The sequence below is a fragment of the Ambystoma mexicanum genome, chromosome 5q (assembly GCF_040938575.1).
Source record: "Ambystoma mexicanum isolate Mex_15411 chromosome 5q, UKY_AmexF1_1, whole genome shotgun sequence".
NCBI classification, from domain to species: Eukaryota; Metazoa; Chordata; class Amphibia; order Caudata; family Ambystomatidae; genus Ambystoma; species Ambystoma mexicanum.
In genome coordinates, this window is record NC_090933.1 from 886,283,163 (window position 1) to 886,309,015 (window position 25,853).

At 49.1% G+C, this 25,853-nt stretch overlaps 1 protein-coding gene across 2 annotated transcripts in view; it reads right to left on the reverse strand.

Annotated features, from left to right (window-relative positions):
* The window catches only part of INTS8 (integrator complex subunit 8), a 2,196,017-nt gene that overhangs the window by 1,053,135 nt on the left and 1,117,029 nt on the right, over nucleotides 1-25,853 (reverse strand). For both annotated transcript variants that reach the window (XM_069621379.1, XM_069621380.1), the window contains exon 12: nucleotides 10,340-10,410. In XM_069621379.1, coding sequence (XP_069477480.1) covers nucleotides 10,340-10,410 — 71 coding nt within the window. The remainder of the gene's footprint in view (nucleotides 1-10,339; nucleotides 10,411-25,853) is intronic.

Here is a 25,853-nt window from a genome sequence, read left to right on the forward strand (position 1 = left end):
TTTTTGCTTGGGTGACCCCTGTGCCATTTTTCTCAGTTTTCACTCTGGCTCAAACTTGTACATAATTTAAATAAGGGAGTGTGTATACTTTTCTTGACTGTTTTAACTTGCTTTGATAAATGTGATTTATGTGTTGAACTAGAAGTGTGTAAAATAAATATATATTCTGTTTAATACAAAGCTTTGGTCAGTGTGTCTTTGTACCATAAAACTATAGTCCTAATGTGTAAACCCTGAATGCTGCTCATCTTCCTCTTGAGATAAGTCTGACTGCTCAGCCAGAGCTACCAACTAAATCTTTGTGGTACAGACGGATATCAAAGGGAATTTATTGCATATACCTGTAGTCTTAATCTGCTGTAGTGCTCCTCAAGGGAACTGCAGTGGATTCTGCCTAACACTCCCGCTCACAGCTTTCTTTCAGCTCCCCGTCCCCAAGCACAATAAAGTTCCATGAAAGAAGTCTTAAGATTACCTTTCTCCAGTTCAATATTATATTATAGTTCAAAATCAATCCTCGGGGTTCCCTTCCCCAAGTTTTGAGTAACAGTTAAAAAAAAAAAAAAAAGGGGGGGACTTGAGACTCAGTTCTCAAGACAACAAGTGTGGTCTCTTAGTCTCTTAGTCTCAGCGTTACCTACCCAAAGTCTTCCAGTCCATCACTTATTCGTTTTAATCTGGTCCAAAAAGTCTTAAACTCCGGGTCAACCTGACCCCCCCCCCCTTTCCTGGCTTCCCTCGCCAGTTTGTTTGCAGTGGTTTCATTGTCCTCATCTTTCACCATTCAGGGCTTACTGGTCTAGGCACAGTTGTTAGACTGCACGGTCCACCCATCACAGGTCGCACAACTATGTTCCTTGGACTCCTCAGCCCACAGACGTTCCTTGGCCCTTGCACCAGTGCACCAAGTCACCTTCACTTAATTCCTTTTTTTGGCCTTTTGGCTTTCTGTGTCGTCACGCACAACTTTGGCGTCTCTTTGTTGGCCTTGTTGCTCTGTCTCCACGTGTCACACACCCCTTGGCAATCTGTGGCCTTGCCGCACTGAATTCACTCAAAGTTCACTGTGTGGCTCCTTTTAGCCCTAACTTCAGGGTTTGAGTCAAATCGTGAGGCAAAATGTATTTAATAAGGTTTACTTGTTCAATGTACACTTATGTATCTCAATTTTAAGATCGCCTTCAATTCCGTATTTAATATGCACGTATTTGTTTCGAAGTTAAGTTTCCATTTAGTTCGATATTCAATATGCATGTATTGGTTTATTTTCACCGACCATTTCATTTGCGGTCCTATAGGAGCGCATCAGTGCTTAAACGCCCTCCCAACACACTCGGCCTTCTGTACGTCTTCCTGGTGGTTCCCGTAGCTTCCTCTTGACTTCTGAAGCCAGGAATTCCACCGGCGCAAGACTCGCTTGCCTGCTGTATGCCTTTCTCTGTAGGCCGGCTGCAATGCTTCTTCCAGGACGCGGGCGGGGTCCCCTTTGCACCAGGCTTCTCCTCAGCAGCTCCTGCTGCTCGCACTGGGTGACAAAGGCTTGCAGACCAGGGGAATATACAAAGCCCACTTGTTTCGGGTCCCACAAGTCCTCTGGGACAATTGCCGGCATCCTGGCTCTTACTCCGGTCCCACCACGGCTGCCTCGTCCAAAGTGTCTCCTGCTGGTCTCCCTGTTGCCACACACCCAAGCCTCCCTATTTCACACCTCCCCTACTTGGCTGGTCTCCTTCTATACACCGGCAGCCCCTTGACAGGCTACAGGTGTGGATGCTCAATCAGCCCTGCCTGACCCTTAGAGCTCCCAGTAGGCATCTTACTCGTTTCAGTACTGAAGTGGTAAAAGGGTATAGTCTTTATGACTTAAGTTGCCTCTTCCTCGTCTCAGTACCGTCAAGTGTCACATGGGGAAATTAGGGAAGCTGGCTTAAAGCAGCCCATAAAGGTCGGGGGAGGGGAGGGCTAGGTTAGTCGTCAATAGGAAAAGGGGGGGATACCATGTCTCGCCTATCTTACCCTTAATCCCTTTCCTTTTCCTCCTTTTGGTACGTCTGTACTGGTGATATCTCCTTTCATTCTCTAATGGGACATAGGTAACAATATCCCATAACTTTCTTTGGGATAGGGGTTTCTTTCCGAAAAGAAAATGTGGAATATGGAGTCGCCCGAGAGCATCTCATTCCCAATCCCTAGGGACTCTCCACCCAGGTGATACTTTTTCGCTTCCCCACCCCCAGGGTCAGGAACCAAGAGTGATGGCCTTTCCCTGGCAACCCGAGAAGAGGACCCAAGGGGAGTAGAAGTGAGAATACTCTCAGGTTTCAAACAGGTTGCAATCAAGAATAGGCCTGAATCCTTGCAGGCCGTGTTGGAAACACAGAACAATGAGGACTCATCTTTCACTTGATTATCACATGCCAATTTAAAGGCGCAGCCAGGAACACACACGTACACCAACATATAATTGTATCAAGTTGTCCCTTTTAACATTTAGGTAGGAATTTCAGAAGCTGAATGAGACATGGACTATGGCCCAGTATGAAGGCCACACTCATTGGAGATGGGGCAGAGGTCTTGAGCTGCCAAAATAGGAATTGAGATTTAGGGCACTAGCGACCCCCAGAAGAATGATCAAGCTATATGAATTAGCAGATGCAGAGTTAGTGCTCTTAAATCCCTCATGAATTGGATGGATTAGTAGGACATCAGGTCTATCCTTTGGGAGGGATAGCCAATACAAGGCGAGCCGAGTACAGCAAGATCTGTGATTTGTACCAGCGGAACAAAGGGTGATGCCAAGTTATAAGATTACGACGTGGAGGCACGATGGGGGCGCCTTCGTGTCTGGGGTGAGAAAAGAGTTACCTTGATTGCAAGGACGAGACTGACCTCAAAGTTATCTGTTGAGTTTATACTGACCACCAGGTGCATATCATGATATATGGCATTTGTAACGTGCCTATACACAAGTGTTTCAGATATCATGTGGTTAGTAGTGAATTTAGGATGTTACCCTTTTAAGTTTAAACAAATACCTTGCAGCACTCCGAGGTGAGGAATTTGTCACCCACGTGTGCAGAAGACGGCCAAGAAGACACCCCCAATGGCACAGGAGCCATATGTAATCATTAGCATGTATATAGGCGGCAGCCAATGAGGGTGGGGGATTAATACTGTATATCGAATGCATCATAAATGACGATTTCTGTGTTTATATAGTGACCTCCATTTTGAGGAAGAGCGAGAGCTCTGTGGCAGTGGACTTCTAACACCATTGTCGCCATTTTCATTTTTGTATACAAAATAAAGTTCTTGCTCTTCTTGAAAAGGGTGCACTAGCTTTTTCCCTAGCAGATTAATATTTTTATGTCTGGTTCTTAAGGAGTTACCCTACACAATGAAAGCTGACACTTCAAGGGTCCGCACTTGAGCATCTCAAATTCATGACATAGTTACACAACCTTTAGTAATACCCATTTCTCTCTCTAAAACGGTCTTCAAGAATTATTCCCTTCTACTTCTCGCATCTCAGTATTAACTGTCCAAATGTCTGTAATCCCGATCTATAAACTACACTGGCTGGATCAACATGCACCAAGATGTCATATGTAATATCCTTCTTCCTTTGACCTGCCTCACCTTCATTTAAAACCCTATCTGTTTTATCTGTAGACTATTTTCCCCCTTCGCTTCATCCCTTCTCTTTCATTTTATCCCCAGAATACATTCTTGACACGACAGTTGTGGGCACAATAGAGAATATGTCCTTGAACATCGGTGAGAGGGCTCGACAGGTGAAGTTGCTAAATAGAGTCTACTGGACAACAGAACGCATGTACAGACAAGGTCTGAGTCTGACAGATACTTGCTGGGGATGTGTGCATTCAAGAGGTGCACTGAGAGCATATGCTATGGGATTGCTATAAAGTAAAAGCAATTTCGTGCGTGATTGCAGAGGTGATGAATAAAGTTATGGGTGAAGACAGAGCAGAAAAAGTTACTGATGGTAACGTTCTTTCGATTGGATGTTCCTCCCACATATTCCTCATCTTATGGTAATTATCCTTCCAGCTTTAGCTGCTTCAGAATTGTTTTTCTACAGGGGGCGCTGTGTGCCGCCTCGTCGAGTCGATGTCCCTGGAGGGACTCCGTTCGACTGTCAACGTCATCATCAGTATAAGTAGTGCACGCATCGCCCGTTGGCTTCAGTTTTGTTTTCTCCCTCCTGAAGAGGAATTACCAGGCGTGCCATATACCAACGTAAAGTGTAACACCTCATAAATTGCAACTTGTTCTTCAAATGGATTGTGTCCTCCCATGTATTCCTCATCTTCGGATACACTCCCAAAGCAATAATCATTTGGTGGCGGGAGTACGAATTATATTTTGTCCTGATCATGGAACGAATGAAGGACAGCTTTTGCAAATTGTCCTCCATGAATGGAAGATGAATCCAGGCAGTAATGTTTCACAAAAAAGTGTGAATAGACGACCAAATGGCCGCTGAACAAATGTCTTTGATTGGGTTACCTCTTAAGAGCAGCAGAGGTTGCCATGCCCCTTGTTGAATGTGTTCTTAGGCCTTCCGGCAGGTCCTTGCCAGCTAATCTGTAACATTCACCAATAGCCAGGATGATCCATCTGGATATGGTTTGTTTTGTAACAGCTAGACCCAATTTAGGGCCAGTATAGCCAATTAATAGTTGATCATTTTGGCGAAATTTTGTCTAGATATGTAAAAACAGAGCCCTTTTTGGGTCCTGTTTATGTAATCTTTCCTCCTCCTTTCCCAGATGAGGCGGTGGATAGAAATTTGGCAAAACGATTTTTTGTGACAAGTGGAAGTCAGAGACTATCTTAGGTAAAAAAAAAAGGTTTTACCTTGAGAACCACCTTGTCTTTATAGAAAACCGTATGTGGAGATTAACAGGAAAGAGCCTGCAACTCGCTTAACCTGCAAACGCAGACGTTATTGCATTAAGCAAAACAGTTTTGAATGTTAAATGTCTTAATGGGCATGAATGTAAAGGCTCAAAAGGAATGCATGTTAGAAATCTCAACAACAGAGTGAGATCCCATACAGGGACATTGAATGGAACTGGTGGAAATACATTAGTAAGACCTTTTAGGAATTGAACAATCAGAGGGATCTTAAAATATGAATCCTCCTCTGAAGGGCGCTTGAAAATGGATAGCGCCGCCAGGTAACCTTTAATTGTTCCACTCTGGAGTCCCAGATTTGCTAAATGTAACAAAAATGAAAGCACCATAGGTGTGTCACATAGAAAGGGATCCACATTCTTATCCCTGTACCAGCTGCTGAACTTGTTCCAACGACCCAAAGATTTTGTTGCTGGCCTTCTGATCCTCTCTTTATGGAAGACGTATTGGAGGGCCGATGGACAGGTCTAGAACGTCTGGGTACCACGTCCTCCTGGCCCAATCCAGGGCAATTAGGATCATGGGTTTCCAAAACTTTCTCAACCTCCTGATCACGTGAAGAATGACAGGGACTGGAGGAAATGCGTACACGAGTGGAAACTCCCAGTCCACTACGAACGCCTCCCCTAGAGCTCCTCTTGGGGGGAAATTCCCTGGAGCTTAAAAGCTTGCACTTTCGGTTGACACTGGTCACAAACAGATCCACTTGAGGGGTTCCCCAAAGGGTGAAGATCTCTTGAAGGACTTCCTGAGCTAGTTCCCACTTGTGGGAGACTCTGCTCTGCCTGCTCAGAGCATCTTCTGCCGTGTTCTCCTCTACGGCAAGGTGAACTGCTGATAGAGAGATTCCTTCTTCAGTTGCCCAGAACCATAGCTGTATTGCTTCTCTACACAGTGGTAGTAACCCCCACACCTCCTCTCTTGTTGAGGTAGCACATGGCCAATGTGTTGTCTGTCATTATCAGGACATTCATTCCCCGTACAGAGGGCAGAATGGCCTTTAGCGCTAGTCTGATTGCCCTCAGCTCCAAAAGGTTGATGTGTAGTTTGGAGTCCGATGGAGACCAACGACTGCTGATTGTCAGATCGTTTGACGTGGGCTCCTCACCCGTGAGTGAAGCGTCCGTAGCTACTGGTATCTCCGGTCATGGCTGCCAAAAAGATTCTCCCTTGAGAAGGCTGTCCTTGCAAGGCTACCACAGAAGGTCCAGAGAGACATTGCTCGGAACGTCCAGGTGGTCCGACATTCTGCCTGAAAACTGGGATCATCGAGTCCTGAGAGCCCATTGAATGGATCTCATCCTCAGGCGAGCCTCTGGCACCAGAAAAATGCAGGATGCCACGAGACTGAGCAACCTCAATATATCGAAGGCCGGAAGATGCTAGGCACTCTGAAATGTGGTGATCATCTGCAGAATATGTTGAGCTCTCACCTCGGGTAGTGACGTTTTCCCCGAGAAAGCATCCAGGACTGCTCCAATAAATAGGATTCTTTGAGATGGTATCAGGTGGGAATTCTTGTAATTGAGGGAGAAGCCCAGTTTGTGAAGAGTGTGGCAGGTTACGATGAGATGTTCACGGGCTTCTTCAGGTGAACGAGCCCTGATCAGCCAATCGTCTAGCGAGGGTAGACGCGAATCCCCCCTCTTCTGAAACTCGCTGCCACCACTGCCATCAATTTGGTGAAAACCCTTGGGGCGGAGGGCAGCCCAAATGGCAGAACTCGAAACTGATAACGAGAACCGCCAACCGCGAACCTCAGGTACCTTCTGTGCTTGAGATGGATAGGCACATGAAAGTAAGCATCCTGAAGGTCCAATGATACCATCCAGTTGGAGAGCCTGAAGAATTTGGGAAAGGGTAACCGTCTTGAACTTGTCCTTCCTGAGGAACTTGTTCAAGTTTCTTAAGACCAAGATGGGTTTCAATCCTCTGTCCTTTTTGCTAATCAGAAAGTATGGGGAGTACCAACCCTTGTTCCTTTCTGCTACAGGTACATATTCTATTGCACCTTTCTCTAGCAGGGTCAAAGTTTCCTGCACAAGGAGCGGATACGGAATTTTGTAAGTTGTTCCCCGGTGGATAATCCGGAGACCTTTTTTGGAAAGAGGCAAACACTACAGCTACACTTTCCAGTGCCCAAGCATCTGAAATAATGCCTGCCATTCTTTCAGATGCTGAGTAAGTCTGCCTCCCAATGGGGTCTTGTGAGTGCAGGCCTCAGAGTGGTTTTGAGGCGGCTGAAGCGGCGGCTGATGGTAAAACTGCTGCTGCTTGGGTTGGGTTAGCACCTCTCTTTCGTCCACCACGCCGGAATCTTCTCTGACCTCTTTGACCGGCTTGTCCTCTTTCAATTGAGGAGTAGAATCGAAAGGACTTACCTCTCCAGGACGATGAGCCAGAGTAGGGGGTGTTGAGGCTGCCTAATGGCAGCGCTAAGCGATTTAGCTGCTGCCTTTGAGGTCTGCAGCTTTTCCAAACTCTCATCCGCCTTGCTGCCAAACTGCCTTGAGCAGTCAAATGGCATGTTGAGTAGTTTAGCCTGCACATCTAGTGCAAACCCGGACTTCCTCAACCACGCAAACCTGCGTAACACTGTGGTAGTTGCCATGGATCAGATGATGCTGTCTGCAGTATCCGGACCTGACTGGAGACATTCACCCATTGCCTCTATACCATCCTTGATGATTGCCAGGAAGCCATCTCTTTCCTCTCCTTCTGGGATGTGGTCAGCCACCATAGCTACGCAGTCCCACAGGGTAAACGTAAACCTTTACAAGGTACACGTTACATTAGTTAACTTAAATGCCATACTGCCAGCAGTAAATATCTTTCACGCCCAGGCATCCACTCTCTTATAATCCATCAGGAGGGATGGATGGATGGGTATGAGGACTGCTTGCTAGATGTGCAGTCTGAACCACCAAGCTTTCTGGTGTTGGATGTGTAGTCAGATACTCTGGGTCGCTGCTGGATGGTCTGTATTCACTGCAGCTGCAGTCTCTGGTATCTCCCAATTTGTGGAGACCCTTTTTTGTAGTGCAGTGTGAAATGACAAAATTGGATCTTTGTGGGGACCTTGATCCAAGATATCTGTCATGTCATGCTCAAAAGAAGGAGTAGGCCTGCTCAACTTAAAAACTATATAACCTTACTCATTAGTTTCCTATATGAGGAGTCAGCATGTTCAGTAGGATCGGGTTTGCCAAATTCTAACTCGGGAAAGATATCTAATCCACTGGCCCACTGAAAGTTGACATATAAGTCTTGTAATCTAGACTCATCAGAGATCAATTGATCTGGCACATTAGGGGTGCCATATTGTAACCCAAATAGTGGTGTATTATCTTAAGGTTCATTATCTCCATAGATGGCTGTTAAAGACTTAAAAAAATCTTTTTAGGGCAAAGGTCTGAAAACCTTTTCCTGGATTACCACTGGCTTCGACGATCTCAAAGTAATCGTTGACAATGACTTCAAAGTCAGGGTTCCCATTTGTCGATCTTCGATACTGGTGTATTGATGGCTCCGACGGTGTCAGCGAAGGCGTCAATGTTGTCGACCTCTAATGCAAGGAACCCTCGATGGACCCGATTCCTGACTTGTCGAAGCCCTCGAGGATTTCTCGTCAGATCGAGATCTTTCTTGATACAGAAACGGCTTAGGCTCGGTTTCGAAGATTTTGTCTTCGACTTACTTTTGCCGTCTTTTGCAGATCGACAGGATGTTTTCTGCTTGTCCTTTGGGGTGATCGGGCCGCATTCTCGAAAATTTTGAGCATTTCATTACGAAACGCATCCCTTTTTGCTGGGGAGTCTGATTTAGTTGGACACTTGATTACCTCAGCCGAGGAATCATTGGAGGTCAAAGATGACCTATGAAGCGGTTTCTTGGCCTTCTTCGAGACCATTTAGATTCTTTACATTGAGGACAATCCCTGGACTCATTGGTCATTCTTTTTGAACTCTTCGAAGGGTATTTTGAAGGCAACCTCCCCACCGTCAATTTACCTTTATGCTCCCTGAGAGCCGTTTTGGGCATCACCTGACAGGAGCCACAGTCGGAGGTACGGTGACGGGTACCAAGACACCACAGACCTATGTAGTGGGGGTCGTAATTGACATCTTCGATCCACAGTGTTGGCACTTCTTGGAGCCCGTCTTAGGCGTTGATGGAGCCGACCGGGGAAGACATTTTTGAAACGAAAATGACTAGTGAAGTTCACAACAGACCCAAAGCGCACCTTAATTCTTCAAAGCGTTGCCTCAGAAAAACTGAACTGAAGCCAGCGGGCGCTGCATGCACTATTTATACTGATGATGATGATGATGTCAACTGTCGAATGGAGGCTCTCAGGGGACATCGACTCGACGAGCCGGTACACAGCGCCCCTTGTCAAAAGAAAATTCCAAAGCAGCTGAAGCTGGAAGGATAATTATCATAAAATGAGGAATATGTGGGAGGACACAATCCATTCAAATAAGATTTGGGATCAAAAGTCTTTGGTGAGGATACGGCTTGGAGGATCTGTCGTATCATCAAGTTACCTGGATACTGAAAGCTTTGATGGGGGCAAAAAGGATAATTCTACGAAATCGGAAAACAGCAATCATTCCATCTAGAGATACTTGCGTAGATGAAATGATTAAATTTGCAATGTTGAAAGAGTAGTTATGAACTCGCAACAGCAAAATTATATTTTTGATAAAATTTGGAGCGGATTTCTGAAATAAGATTTGAAATGAATTAGGAGTAGAGGGAAGAAGAACTGAAGGAGTCTGGATGATGAGAAATTAATTTAATTGATTTACTGAAATGATTAATTTGCAGGGTTATTTAAAATTAGGGGGTTACTTGAACATTTTCAGTGTTTATAAATGTTTAAGACAATATTTGAAGGTTTGCTAGTTATGAAATATGTCTTTGTATTGTTATAAACTGAATAAAACCTAAGGATATGACATTAAAAGAAAATTAAAAAAACAATAGACAAGCTTCCAGATAATCCTTGGTGGTCTGAGGTGACTATGGTGGTGATTTTGTGCAGTATAAAAGATCTCCAACATAACAATGCCTCCTCAGTGACATCTTCCTATCTTTCCAAGTTGCCTGTTTGTTCAAACGTACTTATGCTTCAGCCATCCTCTTCTCTTTGGCCTTTTCCTCCCCCCTTGTTTACCCCCAAGTCTGTTAACCCCCGGTGAGGCACAATACACTACACTTCAGTTAGGTCTTAGTGCAGTAAGACCACACAACTAAGTATAAAATCTGAGTAACAAAATATAACTCTAAACTGCCTTAAATTAATTCATGTAAGACAAATAACCAGACACAGATGTCACAGAAGCATTAGAGCATTTTGACATTTATAAATCAAATTAAAACATCAGTATCTTACTTCAGAAAAGATGCCATGGTACGTTTCAAAGCATCAGATGCCTGTTCCAACTTGAATGACCTGGAACACACCTAAAAAAGCATACAATGTAAAGCATCACAATCTGTTGGATACAATCTTTAACAATATGTACACATTTGTCGCACCATTTTGCCCTCCCTCACATTTGCAACATGATTCAATACATTAAAGCAGGTTGTACTAATATGTAACCCTCACAGTGTTTTGGCCTATGAGTTAGCAAAGTCAATGGTGAGGGATAAGGAGAGCCATAAGCCAAAACATTTAGAGGGCCACACACTTGCCAATCTGTGCCACCGGCTACTTATTTGCATAGAAAACCTAGATGTATTTTCTGGTCTTCTTATCCAGGAGGGAGCAAGGGGTGCCTTAACTGTGACTATTTAGGAGTTTCCAGGAAAATTTGAGTTTTCCTCCAAGGTTCGGCAAGTGGTGATAGCCCACCAAGATGGCGGACCTGTTCTCTATTACATGCTATAGTTTGCAAACTATCATCATGATTTACATCATACCCTGCTTGCCAGAGCCTACGCCCCACTCAAAAGTGTCCAAAATGCCCACCTGGGGCTGTGGCAGGTTTTGTGGTAGAGAAGGAACAAATTACTTACCTGTAACTGTTGTTGTCCAGCATGGGTCTGGCATGGATTCACATGCTCATGAATATTCCCCGTCGGCAGGCTGGGAATCCTCAGTAAAAAAAAAAGAAAAAAGTTTCAGTTTCGCTTCTGAACTGTCCTTCTACTAATAACCAATCACTGGTCTCTGGGTCATTCTGTCCCCAGCCAATGACTGCCCTCTACCTAAGCCCCTCCTCTGGCCGCCATCTTCAGATTTGGTAGCACATAAAGTGGCAGTAGGACCAAGAGAAGAGCCGCAGAGGGGTTGGAGGGAGGGTTTGCAAGTGAATCCATGCCAGACCCATGCTGGAGACCAAAAGTTACAGGTAAGTAACTTGTTCCTTTTTCAGCATGGGGTCTGGCATGGATTCACATGCTCATGAATAAAAGAATACATAGCAGTACACACATGCACAACCAAGAGAGGTGGCAAGGCTCAACACTAAGCATTTCAACAACTCAACATTAAGCATCTCTTACCTCCTCACCAGGCTAAGCTTCAAGCTAACAGGTTGCGCAGCACTGCTTAGCCGACTCTGGACTCCTCCCTGGAAGCCCGGTTGACGCAGTAAAATCTTGTGAAGGTGTGCGTCGACCTCCACGTAGCAGCCCTGCAGATGTCCAGCAGGGGCACACCAGACAGGAACGCCGTGGTAGCAGCGATCGCTCTGGTTGAGTGGGCTCTCGGATGGCCAGGCAACGGTCGGTTTGCCAACCGATGACAATGCATGCCGGAGAGCCATCTGGGAATGGAAGCCTTCGAGAGGGCCTTCTCTTGGTTCACAGGTGCAAAGTTCACAAACAGCTGTGATGTGTTCCGAAAACTCTTTGTGTGGTCCACGTAGAACTTCAGCGCTCTAACCACATCCAGCGAGTGCAAAGTCCTCTCAGCCGGCGACGAAGGCGACAGGAAGAAAACAGGTCACACCAAGGGCTCGTTGAGATGGAAGTCCGAAGGCACCTTGGGCATGGAGGGGTGCGTCCTCTGCACTACCCTCGTCTCGTGGAATGTCAGGTATCGAGGCTTACAGGAGAGGGCCTGGATCTCTCCCACTCGTCGTGCGGAGGTGATGGCCACAAGAAACGCTGTCTTCCACGACAGGAACTTCAACGGTGCCGAATGCAGCGGCTCGAATGGCAGCCCCATGAGCCTAGTCAGCACCACGTTGAGCTCCCACGCCGGGGTCGGAGCCTTCACCAGCGGGAACGATCGGAACAGTCCTTTCATGAACTCCTTCACCAGGCGATGAGACCATAGAGATGACCTCCCCAGAGTTCTGGTGTAGCGGGAGATAGCCGCCAGATAGATCTTGATGGAGGCAGGTGCCAGCCCCGCCTTGGCCAGCGACAGCAAGTATGGCAGCACTTGAGGGGCCGTAATCCGCAGAGGTTTATTCTTCTGTGCGCTGCACCAGACAGAGAACCTCTTCCATTTGTGTCCACAGCACTTGAGTCGAGGACACCCTGGCCTTTGCAAGCACCTCCTTGCAGTCCGTCGGGATATCGTACCCTCCGAACTCTAGTGCTGCAGGAGGCAGGCCTGCAGGTTCAGTGATCCTGGGTTGTGATGGAGGATGGCACCTCCTTCGCTGGCGAGAAGATCTGCGTCCGTCGGTAGTTTGACCGGGGGGGGTACACTGACATGTCCAGAAGGTCCGGGAACCAGATCTGCCTCGGCCACGCCGGTGCGACGAGGATCATCCTGCACCGGGACCATCTGAGTTGAGTGATGAGTCGCAGCAGCAACGGCAATGGTGGTAACGCATACAGGAAAAGGCCGTCCCAGGGGAATGAGAAGGCATCGCCCATGCTCCCCGGCTGGGGAAACCTGCTGGCGCACCTCTGGCACTTGGCGTAAAAAAAAAGAATTCGCCCCTTTTTTTCCATCCTTTTGGTGTCGAAAAAAAGGCATTCAAGCCTTGTTTTCGATCCTTTCACCTACAACCGTCGGAATAGGAGATCCACTTGATCCTGCCACAGCTCCCACTCATGGCACGAGTGCAGCTCCCTGCTGAGTGAGTCGGCGATGGTGCTCTTTATTCCTGCCAGATGGAAGGGTACCAGGAACATCTCTTTGGCAACGGCCCAGTGCCACAGATCCTGTGCTTCCTTGGATAGGGCTGGGAATCTGGTGCCCCACTGCTTCCGGATGCAGGTACGGAAGGAACGACCTGAGGGCCCAGAACACGGCTCTGAGTTCCAGGACATTGATGTGTAGTGACCTCTCCTCTGGAGCCAAAGGCCTCTTGAATGTAGATCTCTGGTGTGTGCTCCCCATCCCTCTAGGGAGGCATCCGTCATCACCGTTTCCTGATGTGCCGAGGTCTGGAAGTCCATGCCTGCCGCTAGATGCGCGCGGGTGCCCCACCATCGGATCGCTTGGCGGAAAGTCTTGTTGAGTGAGATCCTGTATTCGAAGCTGCCCGCCGCTTGCATCCAACGGGCGTCGAGGAACTCCTGCACTGGTCGCATCCGCAGCCTGCATAGGCACACGAGGTAGATGCATGAGGACATCATGCCGAGTAGGGACTTGATGGATCTCACCCTGGCCACGTCCATGGTCAACAGCCGTTGTACCTTGCCCAGGATGGCCTTCCTCCTTTCCTCCGACGGCGAAGCCAATCGCGCCACTGTGTCGAGTCTGGCTCCCAGGAACAGGGCGTCTTGCGACGGTACCAAGTGGGATTTTGCGAAGTTGATCGAGAATCCCAGATCCGTGAGCAGTTGGATGGTCTTCGCTGTGTGGTCTATGGAGAGTTCCCTCAATTTTGCTCGGATGAGCCAATCGTCCAGGTAGGGGTCGACGTGGATCCCCTGCAGGCGCAGTCGTGCCGCCACTTGGTGAACATCCTGGGTGCCAACTTCAATCCAAAGGGAAGGGCCTTGAACTGACAGTGTTGCTCTTGGACCACAAATCGTGAGAATTTTCGATGTCCTTTTAGAATGGGGATCTGGAAGTAGGCATCCTCCAAGTCAAGCGACGATAGGAAGTCGCCTTCCTCCAGCTGTCCCAGCACATGCTGGAGGGTGACCATCCAGAATTTCTGGGACTTGATGTACTTGTTTAGACGACAAAGGTCCAGGATGGGTCACCAACCGCTGGTCTTCTGCCAGACGAGGAAGTACCGCGAGTACACTCCGGAGCCACGGAACCTCTTTGGGACGAGTTCTATGGCTGCCTTTCTTAGCATCGCTCGTACCTCCAGAAACAACGGTCGGTGGAGATCACGCTGACTAATTTCGGCAGCCGGCCTCCCACCGGGGTGTTCGGCTGGGGTCCCGACGCCACAGCCGGTTCAGTCCTGTTTCGTCGCGGCCTTGCCGCCTTGGCGACGACGGGATCCTCCGGTCTTACCGCATCCTCTGTAGACTTCCTGTGACGAGGAGCGGGCAGCTTGGCGGTACAACGAGGAACCGCCGCTGAATCCTTTGGAGGCACCTTGCTTGCCTCCGGAATTCCAAAAGGACGGCTGTCGTCATCGTAGAACACCCAAGGCCCGAGCTTTCTCGTTGTCCGCCTTGATGGCCTGTAGTGATTCGTCCACTGTCTTGCCGAACAAGTTGTTCCCGTCGAAGGGCATGTCCAGAACCCTGGTCTGCACGTCATGGCGGAAATCGGTGGCCTTGAGCCAACCACACCGGCGGAGGCAAACGCTGTTGCCCATCTGGCGAAAGCCTGTGTCGGCGATGTCCGTGACCACCGTAATGGCGTGGTCCGAAGCCACCTCGCCTTCCTGTAGGATTTCCAGGGCCTCAGCCCTCTTGGCATCCGGGAGGAAGTCCAGGAGGGGAGTGATCTTGAACCACAGCTCCCTGTCGTAGCGTGCCATGATCGCGAGGGCGTTGGCCACCTTAATAGTCATTGTCGCCGACCCATGGCGTCCAGCTTCTTCCCCTCGCCATCCAGGGGGGGGGGGGGGGGATGGAAGTTGATGCTGTCGCCCCTGCCGATTTCTTCTTGGCCGCCACGGAGACCACTGAATCCGGGGACGGCTGTGCTCTGAGGCACATAGGTGCGGCGTCCGGGACCCGGTACTACTTCTCGTGCCGGTCTCTCTTAGCAGGAGCCGTGGACGGGTTCTTCAGGAGCGCCAGCCCCTCGTCCCACATGTCATCCAGTAAAGGGACTGAGAGGACAGTCTTCCTCTTGGCCTCCCATCGTTGGTAGAGGAAGCCCTCCTTCTGTTCTTCGGGGCAGAGCTGGAAGAGCTCAGATGCCCTGGCGATCATGGTGTGGAAGGAGCCAATTTTGTCAGGGGGCGGGGGTAGGCCCGAGGAGGTGGTAATGGGAGGTCTATTCCGTTGTCTCCACCGTCGTCGTCCGTCGCCGTCTCCGTTCCCGTCTCATCCCTCGGAGGAGGGGATGGGGGTAAAGGCTGGAAGGGGGGAGGAGGATGGACTTGTCTCCGCTTATTAGGTGGGCTCCCTGACGGTCCAGGCGCTGCTGGGTCATCGGTAGGGGGTAAGGGCATCCTTGTCCTTATCTCCATACACAGGGCCTGTATGGCCATCAAGATAGCCCCTGAATTGTCCCTGGTACGGGCACCGGCTGCAATGGGACCGACGGCTCGGGCGTGGGGCCCTCTGCGGCCCTATCTTCCTTGTCAGCTCGCCCGTTGCTCCCTTCGTCGGCCTCGTCGGGATCCTTCCCGTGGGCCCTGGATTCCTCGGACTTCTTGTCCCGGATCCTTTGGACGCTAGCCAACTCATCCTCAGAGGTGGTATCTGTGTCAGTTATGGCTACCGTGTCCCCCCCCCCTTTATCCAGTTGGGACTTCACAGGGGCCTTTTCGCTGGGCAGAAAAGAAGATTCCTAGCCTAGCCCCTTAAGCCGTCTCCACTGGGGAAGCCTCTGTAGGTTTCGCCAGGGCCACCACAACTCCTTCAATCGAGGCCTTAGTCGGGTGAATCAGGGCCTTCACGACCTTGAGCGTGCTTGAGGCCTTCACCTTGGGGGGGAGGGTCGCCGCCTCACTCCGTCGGGATCGACCGGAGCTTCTCCCGAAGCTTACCCGGGTTTTTCCGACTTCCTCTTCACCAAGCCAGAGCATTGGCTCGTGGTTGATGGCGTCGGTAATACTGCGCCCTGCCTGGTAGCTGAGGAGCCCGACCGATCGGCGCTCCCAGAGCCCGCGGACTGGGCGCTTCCCCTCCAGCCAGTTTGTGAGTCGAGTACGGCGATCCTTCATTGTCCGTTCGGACATGTTCTTACAAAACGCACAGTCCTTCACCACGTGCGATTTGTCATCGTGAAGGCAGTAGAGGCACAGAGTGCTCCTCCTCAAAGACATTCTGTAGTCCACATCCAGGGCAGCTCCTGAGCAGCTTGGATCCAACAGGCGTCATGCTTCCTTTGTCCTGGGCCATGTCCATGTGGGGTAGGCCTCAAAGATCTTCTGGAATCCTCAGAGAAGTGGAAAACTCGATGAAAAGATGCCCTTGAGGGGCGTAGAAAATTCCGAAAACGCGTCTCTGTTGATCGGAAGTAGAATAGGTGGAGCTTGAGGCTCGATTGACTGAAAATATAAGAATAAACTCTTCGAAAAAACACAAACAGCAGTAAAAGCGCGAGAGCTACAGCACGAGGACTCCCAAAACTTGAACGTGCGGTAAAAATCTGAAGATGGCTGCCAGAGGATGTGCTTCGGTAGAGGGCAGTCATTGGCTGGGGCAGTATGACCCAGAGACCAGTGATTGGTTATTAGTAGAAAGACAGTTCAGAAACTAAACTGATTTTTTCTTTACCGAGGATTCCCAGCCTGACGATGGGGAATATTCATGAGCATGTGAATCCATGCCAGACCCCATGCTGGAGAATAGCGATGTACCCATTGTAAGGGGCGAGTTGGATCTCTGAACTTTGTGCGTAGGAGAAACTAATACCCTTGAGCACATGCCAAGTTTACTATTGGACAGAAATATTGTGGATTAGAGCATCTAGGAAGCAACGCTTATAACCATTATGGGAACGATTAACATTAGATGTTATCAATATCTTCCCTACAAAGTTTAATCTCTAAAACAACAGGCATTTACACTTGCAATAAAGTGCCTTTTATTGCTCCTAAATAGTGTTGCAGAAAACAAATACAGAACTCAATATTGGATGAAGCTAGTTTGCCAAATCATTTATAGGAGCCCTGCAATTGAACACAAAAAAGATGTAAACATACAGGCCCACATGCAATCCCAGACTCTGTTCCCTAGCCCCTAAATCAACACCTCGTTATACCTTTTCCAGATCATCAGTCTCAATACAATGAGTGGAATATTCCATGACCTCAGCAAGGAGGACTTAAGTCTTCCCTTTTAACACAATGGTAGGCTTTGTGACGCCAGGTCAGTTCAAACACTCAAGGTCAGTATCAAGCATTAAGATTAATCAAACAATGTTAGCATGGAAGCAACCTGATCAGTATGCTGTAATAATGTTGGCAAGGAAGATGTTCCTTTAAATACATTTGCTGGTGTAGTGGTTTTATACATGGGAGTAAATTGTTAATGGCAAAGCTATTCAATTCCATTTAGCCTGCATTCACATTTTTCAAAATTGATTTTCCTTCTCAGCTAAAGCAAGTCCTAGTTCTTCCCAAATAAACATCCAACTCATCAGAACATCACATTGACCAACAGTTACTTACCTCATCATCAATCTTAATTAATAGAATAGTCCCTTTGAGGCTGTGATGAACCTGCCTTACACTTGTGCATGTTCTGAATAATCACTTCTAAATAACTGTTGTCTCTCACAAACTTCAACGGCTTTCATAAACCTAAATCTTTCCTGAACCTTTAAAGTATTCATAGTGCCTGTTCCCCCTGTACAATTAAAAACACATCTGATTGGTACATAGAAACAAATGTTTTTCAAGAAGAATGCAAACACCAGTAAAATCCCATGCATTATGGATGCGCCTGGTGATATGATTGAATCAGTGAGCCAGGGCCAACCTGTTTAAGTGTTCTTTCTAATCTGTGTGATTGTATCTGTAAGATTATGTGCATAGTTAGGCATTAAATAAAACATGTAGGCCCTATTAGAGCACAAGTGCATCCCGCTGAGGCCATAATGGCAACTAAGGCCATACGTTCTGCAATAACAGTGGACAAAGCCAATTTATTATTAATGAAAAAGAAACTGATATGTTGTCACTTTTTGCACCTGACAATTTAAGAATCTAATTACGTGCAACTTTGATACCTACTCCTGGTAACCCATGCCTTTAACAAACTTCTCATCATGATTCTCTTTTGTTTCTAAGGGGAGACAGTAATTTAGTAAATTGCATTATGGCAGGTGCCACATAACTCATCAACTTCCATACTTAGTCAAAGGAAGCCAGTAGTAGCCTGAGGTTATAGGTCAAATGCTCCAATGCATTTGATCGAATGACAATATGCTCGCGTCAATTTGACTGAAAAAAAGGGTCAAATTCTTTTGGGGGGTGGAGGGGGGCAAACCCCCGTGTTTGGTGTTAAAACACCTTTTTTTACCTATACTAGAGCAAATAAAATATATACTTTAACAAAAAAGAAAATGCATTCGAACATTTGACCGGACCGGACACCGTAGCCTGACACTCCACATATGAAATACGTACAGTAGCTAGTCGCATAACGAGGTTCAATGAAAGAAAACCCCATCAAAAGAGACATATATGCCATTAATAGTGACATTGTGTCCAGAAGACACTATATTTGCAAGAAGCATGAGACATGTTTGGCGTAGGCCTCTTGCAGGGGATGATAATCTGATAACTGGTTTCTTATGAAGCTGATCGGGGAAGAATTGGTGTTTTTGTTGACCTGTCAAAACTAATTCCGAACAATGAGCACATTTTTGGAAACCAATCTTAAGGCACCACAAATGTCTCAGCAGTTTAAAGCGACCAGTGCCATTGGAAATCCAGAATCAAACACATGGGGAAGGTTTTGCACATACGCAACAATCACTCACATTCTGAATACAGGCACGTTGCCATGTTGTCTGCAGAAAGCTAGGTAACACTCAATCGAAGGATATGCATTTGGACCCGGCAATCAATGACAAGAAGTATTAAAAGAATTGACAGTTAAGGAAGATCAAAAACAGTAGATATGAAAGACCCATATTCCAAACAGTTTAAGCTGATTTCCCAGGCTGGGAGGATAGCTCAGGGGGCAACACGTTTGTCTTGGAATCAAGACAACGCAGAGCAATAAAGGTTTGAATCACGATCTAGCGCTTAGAGACCGGTCTCCGGTATGAAGTATGTTCTACTATATGAATGAATCAATCCTAAATGTGCTCAGCACAGGATGCCTGGTGAAACGTTCACGCTTCCACCATGCACCCTCGATAAGTTGACATGCCGTATACAGGTCTATAAATCGAAAGAACAACAAAGTTGATCGTGTGTAGAGATTGGTATCTGGGTGTGGCAACAGCGGAACAGGAATCTCAGCAATCCTGATTAGTTTAAAGATCACCATACATGCGTACCAAAATCAGAATGCCAGCAGCGAGCAAGAATAACCCTATTAGAATTTTATTGATGGGGAGATAAAATTATCAAGTGCAAAGGAGTTCTTTACAACTTGGCCTTCTGCTCCTCATGATTTCAGTCACTTCAAGCACTAATATAGTATGGGTCAATAAGTTCATTCTATTATTTGATGCAGCAATGTATTTTCAGACAGGCAACATATTCCACCATCCTCTGCGAAGACCGAAAGGATACTTGCAGCAAAATGAAGATTCAGAACCTTGGAAAGCTGAGTCCTGTTTCCTCTGTTTCCATATGACAATACAATTACGGTGAAACCGCACTGTCGTATGAGGCCGATGATGAATACTGCAGTGAACAAATATCACAATCCAGAATAGCAGTTATTGCACTGATGCAATAGGATCACATACAGGAGCAGGTTTGGATGGGGATCAGGTGAAGCAGATGTCTCTGTAGATTCCATAGTTTGTTCTGATGGTTTAGCTGGAGGCTGCAATTTTCTGCAGTTGAAGATATGAAGCCCTGCTGGATGCCCCTCACGCTTGACAGCGGAATGGGTCATAAGTAGCATCTGAAATGGCCATCACAAGTTTGGCTGAAGTACTTCCTCCGGTTAACACGCAGATAGAAAACCAATGACAACCTATGAATGTCGAGATTTCTTGCATGGTTTCTCGAGTTTGAACTACATTTATTACAATGCTGTTGTTGCAATTAGTCTGCTCACGCAGCATTGGGGCTATTCTGCTTAAATTTTTCAACCAATTGTGCTGACTGGGTTGCTAAACTACTGTGCTCCCCATATACTATGTATAGTCAAATTACTAGATTATACTTAGCCCTAATTGTAAATGATTGTGCCCGTCCACCCTCATTGGCTTCTTCCGGCACTGTTGTGAGTGGGGGCATGCAAACTATGTCGCATGATGAAATAGTGCATATACCTGACCAAAAAACAGTGTCATTCGGCATCTCCGAAGAGGAATCAGATGCTATTACGCACCTAATCAGGGACACTGTGACCCCCTTCAATAGAAAAAGAAATAAACAATAGAGTATTTGATCAGATAGGAGCTCAATTGTAAATTACATGCTGCAAGTTTTGGCAGGTATTACAGCCATCAACGCATACCAAGAGGTCTTCGCATTCCATTGAGAAAACGCTGGAGGAAGTTACCGGATCAGCTGGTTACAACAATGAATTCAAGAACTAGATTAGTGCATGAAGACGCTCGAAACTCGTCAACTGAGAAAACAGTACTAAGGTACAACAGTACTTCCATTCCTATGGAACAAAAGAGAACGACTGGTGTGTTTCTCGGTAAGGATAATGAGAACAACTCGTCAAATTGATCAAAGAAATTTAAGCCAGATGGGAGAAACTCCTCCCAAGCATTAATGCCTATTAGAGGTAACATGCGTTGTCTTAGACTGGAAATAGTAGTGGATAGAGCAGATGATTTCACTCTGAACAGACAAAGTATGCTAATGCTCATCCACTGCGTGCCCAATCTATGGCAAATTAACACTGAAGACATCTTGGGAATAGAGTTTGTCCGAGAAGAACGTATGGACCTAGTATACGTCCACTTGTGTTCAATCGTAGTAAGGAACAAGTTACTTACCTGTAGCTGTTGTTCTCCAGAATGGGTCTGGCATGGATTCACATGCTCATGAATATTCCCAGTCAGGTTGGGAATCCTCAGTAAAGAAAGAAATCAGTATCAGTTTCGTTTCTGATCTGTCTTTCTTAGTAGTAACCAATCACTGATCTCTGGGTCATACTGCCCCCAGACAATGACTGCCCTCTCCCTAAGCCTCGCCTCTGGCAGCCATCCTCAGTGTTGGTAGCATGCCAAGTGGCAGTATGACCAAGTGAAGAGCCACAGAGGGGTAGGCGGGAGGGTTCGCATGTGAATCCATGCCAGACCCATGCTGGAGAACAACAGTTACAGGTAAGTAACTTGTTCCTTCTCCAGCATGGGGTCTGGCATGGATTCACATGCTCATGAATAAAAGAATACATAGCAGTATATACATGCACAACCACGGGAGGTGGCAAAGGCTCAACATTAAGCATTACATACAAACTCAACATTAAGCAATTCTTACCTTCTCACCAGGCTCACCTTAGGCAAACAGGTTGCGCAGTACTGCTTGGCCGACCCTGGACTCCTCCCTGGAGTCCCGATCAACGCAGTAGAATCTTGTGAAGGTGTGCGTCGACCTCCACGTAGCAGCCCTGCAGATGTCCAGCAGGGGCATACCAGACAGGAACGCCGTGGTAGCAGCGATCGCTCTGGTCGAATGGGCTCTCGGACGGCCGGGCAGCGGTCGGTTTCCCAACCAGTGACAGTGCATGATGCAGCAGGAGAGCCATCTGGAAATGGAAGTCTTCGAGAGAGCCTTCCCTTGATTCACAGACCCAAAGTTCACAAACAGCTGTGACGTCTTCCGAAAACTCTTCCTGCGGTCCACGTAGAACTTCAGCGCTCTAGCTACATCCAGCGAGTGCAAAGTCCTCTCGGCCGGCATCGAAGGCGACGGGAAGAAAACCGATAACACCAAGGGCTTGTTGAGGTGGAAGTCCGACGGCACCTTGGGCATGAAGGAGGTGTGCGTCCTCAGCACCACCCTCGTGTCATGAAAATTCAAGTATGGAGGCTTGCAAGATAGGGCCTGGATCTCTCCCATTCGTTGTGCGGAGGTGATGGCCACAAGGAACGCTGTCTTCCATGACAGGAACTTCAAAGGCGCCGAATGCATAGGCTCGAATGGGGCCCCCCATGAGCCTGGTCAGCACCACATTAAGCTCCCACGCTGGGGCAGGAGCCTTCACCGGCGGGAAAGATCGGAATAGTCCCTTCATAAATTCCTTCACCAGGCGATGAGACCACAAGGACGCCCGTCCTGTAGTCCTGGTATATCAGAGATGGCGGCCAGATGTATTTTGATGGAGGCGTGAGCCAATCCAGCTTTGGCCAGATACAGTAGGTACGGCAGTACTTGAGGGGCCGTAATCCGCAGAGGGTTAATCTTCTGTGCAGGGCACCAGACAGAGAACCTCTTCCATTTATGACCGTAACACTTGAGAGTTGAGGACGCCCTGGCCTTTGCAAGAACCTCTCTGCAATCAGCCGGTATATCGTACCCTCCAAACTCTAGTGCTGCAGGAGCCAGGCCTGCAAGATCAGCGACTGTGGGTCATGATGGAGAATGGCGCCTCCGTCTCTGGAGAGAAGATCCGCGTCCGCCGGCAGCTTGACTGGTGTGGACGTTGACAAGTCCAGAAGGTCCGGGAACCAGATCTGCCTCGGCCACGCCGGTGCGACTTCTTGAGCTGGTTGATGAGGCAGAGCAGCAACGGCAACAGAGGGAACGCGTATAGAAACAGGCCGTCCCAGGAGAACGAGAAAGCATCGCCCATGCTCCTCGGCTTTGGGAACCTGCTGGCGAACCTCCGGCACTTGGAGTTCGTTGCCGTCGCGAACAGGTCGATCTGGGGTTTGCCCCATCGTTGGAAGAGCTGATCTGCTTGATCCTGGTGCAGTTCCCACTCGTGGCACGAGCGCAGCTCCCTGCTGAGTCGGCGATGGTGTTTTTTATTCCTGCCAAGTGGAAGGGAACCAGAAACATCCCCTTGGGTGATGGCCCAGTGCCACAGATCCTGGGCCTCCTTGGATAGGGCTGGGGATCTGGTGCCCCCTTGCTTCCGTATGTAGAACATCGTGGTGGTGTTGTCGGTGAAGATCCTCACCACCTTGTCCTTGAGGGACGGAAGGAACGACTCGAGAGCCCAGAACACTGCTCGGAGCTCCAGAATGTTGATGTGAAGAGACCTCTCCTCCTGGAGCCAAAGGCCTCTTGTGTGGAGATCTCCGGTGTGGGCCCCCCAACCCTCCAGAGAGGCATACGTCGTCACCATCTCCTGAAACGCCGGGGTTTGAAAGTCTGTGCCTGTAGTGAGGTGAGCACGGGTGCCCCACCATAGGATCGCCCGACGGAACTCCTCGTCGAGAGGGATCCTGTCCTCGAAGCCGCCCGTCGCCTGAAACCAGCGGGCGTCGAGGAACTCCTGTAGCGGACGCATCCGAAGTCTGCAAGGGGCACAAGATAGATGCATGAGGACATCATCCCGAGAAGGGACTTGATGGACCTCACCCTGGCCACGTCCGTGGTTGACAGGCGCTGCACCTTGCCCAGGATGGTCTTGGTCCTCTCCTCTGAAGGGGAGGCCAATTGCCCCACTGTATCGAGCTTCGCTCCCAGAAACAGTGCTACTTGTGATGGAACCAGGTGGGATTTGGGGTAGTTGATGGAGAACCCCAGCTCCGTGAGCAACCGGACAGTCCTCGCCGTGTGTTGGACGGCAAGTTCCCTTGTCGTTGCCCGGATTAGCCAGTCCAGGTATGGGTAGACGTGGATCCCCTGCAGGCGCAGCCGCACCGCCACTGGTGCCAGGCACTTGGTGAAAACCCTTGGTGCCGACTTTAATACGAACGGTAGGGGTCTGAATTGGTAGTGGCGTCCCTGAACCACGAACCTGAGGAACTTCCTGTGCCGTCTTAGAATGGGGATGTGGAAGTAAGCATCCTCCAGGTCCAACGACGAGAGGAAGTCGCCTTCCTCCAGCTGTCACAGCACGTGCTGGAGAGTGACCATCCTGAATTTCTGCGCCTTGATGTATTTGTTTAACCGACGCAGGTCCAGGATGGGGCGCCAACCGCCTGTCTTCTTTCTGACGAGGAAGTACCTTCAGTACACTCCGGAGCCCCGGAGCCTCCTGGGGACGAGCTCGATGGCACCTTTTCTGAGCATCGCCCTTACCTCCAACAGCAGTTGAGGGACGTGGTTCTCTTTCCTGGCCACGGGAGGAATGCGAGGGCACTTCTTTTGGAATTCCAGCGAGTGCCCGTTGGCCAGGGTGTCCAAAACCCAACGGTCGGTGGAGATGGACTCCCACACGCTGACGAACTTCTTCAGCCGGCCTCCCACTGGGGTGCTTCGGTGGGGGCCCGACAACACAGCCGAGTCAGTCTTGCTTGGAGGCGGCCTTGCCGCCTTGGCCTCCTTGGCGACGAGGAGCGGGCCGCCTGGCGGTAAGTGGAGGAGCCACCGCTGGATCCTTTGGAGGCACCCTTTCTGCCTCCGGAGCTCCGAAAGGGCCGTCACTGTTGAAGCACCCCTAGGGCCCAGGCCGTCTCCGAGTCGGTCTTGATGGCCTGTAGAGACTCGTCCACCGCCTTCCCAAAGAGGTTGTTGCCGTCGAACGGCATGTCCAACACTCTGGTCTGGACGTCCTGGCGAAAGTCTGTCGCCTTGAGCCATCCTCGTTGTCGAAGGCAAACTCTGTTGCCCAGTTGGCGAAATCCGGTATCAGCAATGTCAGTTGCCACCGTTATGGCGTGATCCGACGCCATCTCGCCTTCCTGCAGAATTTCTAGGGCCTCTGCCCTCTTGTCGTCAGGCAGGAAGTCTAGCAGGGGAGCCATCTTGAACCAGAGCTCCCTGTCGTAGCAGGCCACGATCGCTAAGACATTGGCCGCCTTAATCGTCGTCGCCCCCGAAGAGATGACTCGTCGTCCCATGGAGTCCAACTTCTTGCCCTCGCTGTCCAGCGGGAAAGTGGAAGTTGAAGCCGCCGCACCCGCTGCCTTCTTCTTAGCCGCTGCCGAGACGTCAGAGTCCGGCGTGGGCTGGGCCCTGAGGCACAAGGGGGCGGCATCGAGGACTCGGTACTTCTTCTCGTACCTGTCCCTCTTGGCGGGTGTCGTGGAAGGGTTCTTGAGGACAGCAAGCCCCTCGTCCCAGATGTCGTCGAGCAAAGGCACCGCAAGGACCGTCTTCCTCTTTGCCGCTCGTCGTTGGTACAGAAACCCTTCCACATTTGTTCTTCAGGGCAGAGGTGGAAGAGCTTGTATGCCCTGGTTATCATGGCGTGGTAAGAGCAAATTTCGTCGGCTGGAGAAGCCCGCGGGGGGGGGGGTGGGGTTCGGGGGGGTGGTGATGACGGGATGTCTGCTGTGTCATCGCCGCCGTCATCATCCGTCCCAGTCGCTGTATCCGTCGCCGTATCCTCTCTAGGGTCCGGCGAGGGGGATGCAGGGTCCACAGGTCTCGCACGCATGAAGGGCGGAGCGGGGTGGACTCTCCTCCGCTTGTTCGGAGGGCTTCCCGACGGGCCTGGTTCTGGATCCTCCGTCGGGGTCTCGTGCTTATCTCAGTACATAAGGATTGGATTGCCAACAAAATGGCCGCCGAGCTATCCTGGGGCTCGGGTAATGGCTGCGACGGACGGGATGGCCGCTCCACTGGGCCCTCTTCGTCGTCATCGTCACTATCTTCGATCACGTCAGCAGGGACCGCCCCCTGGGATCGAACCTTCTC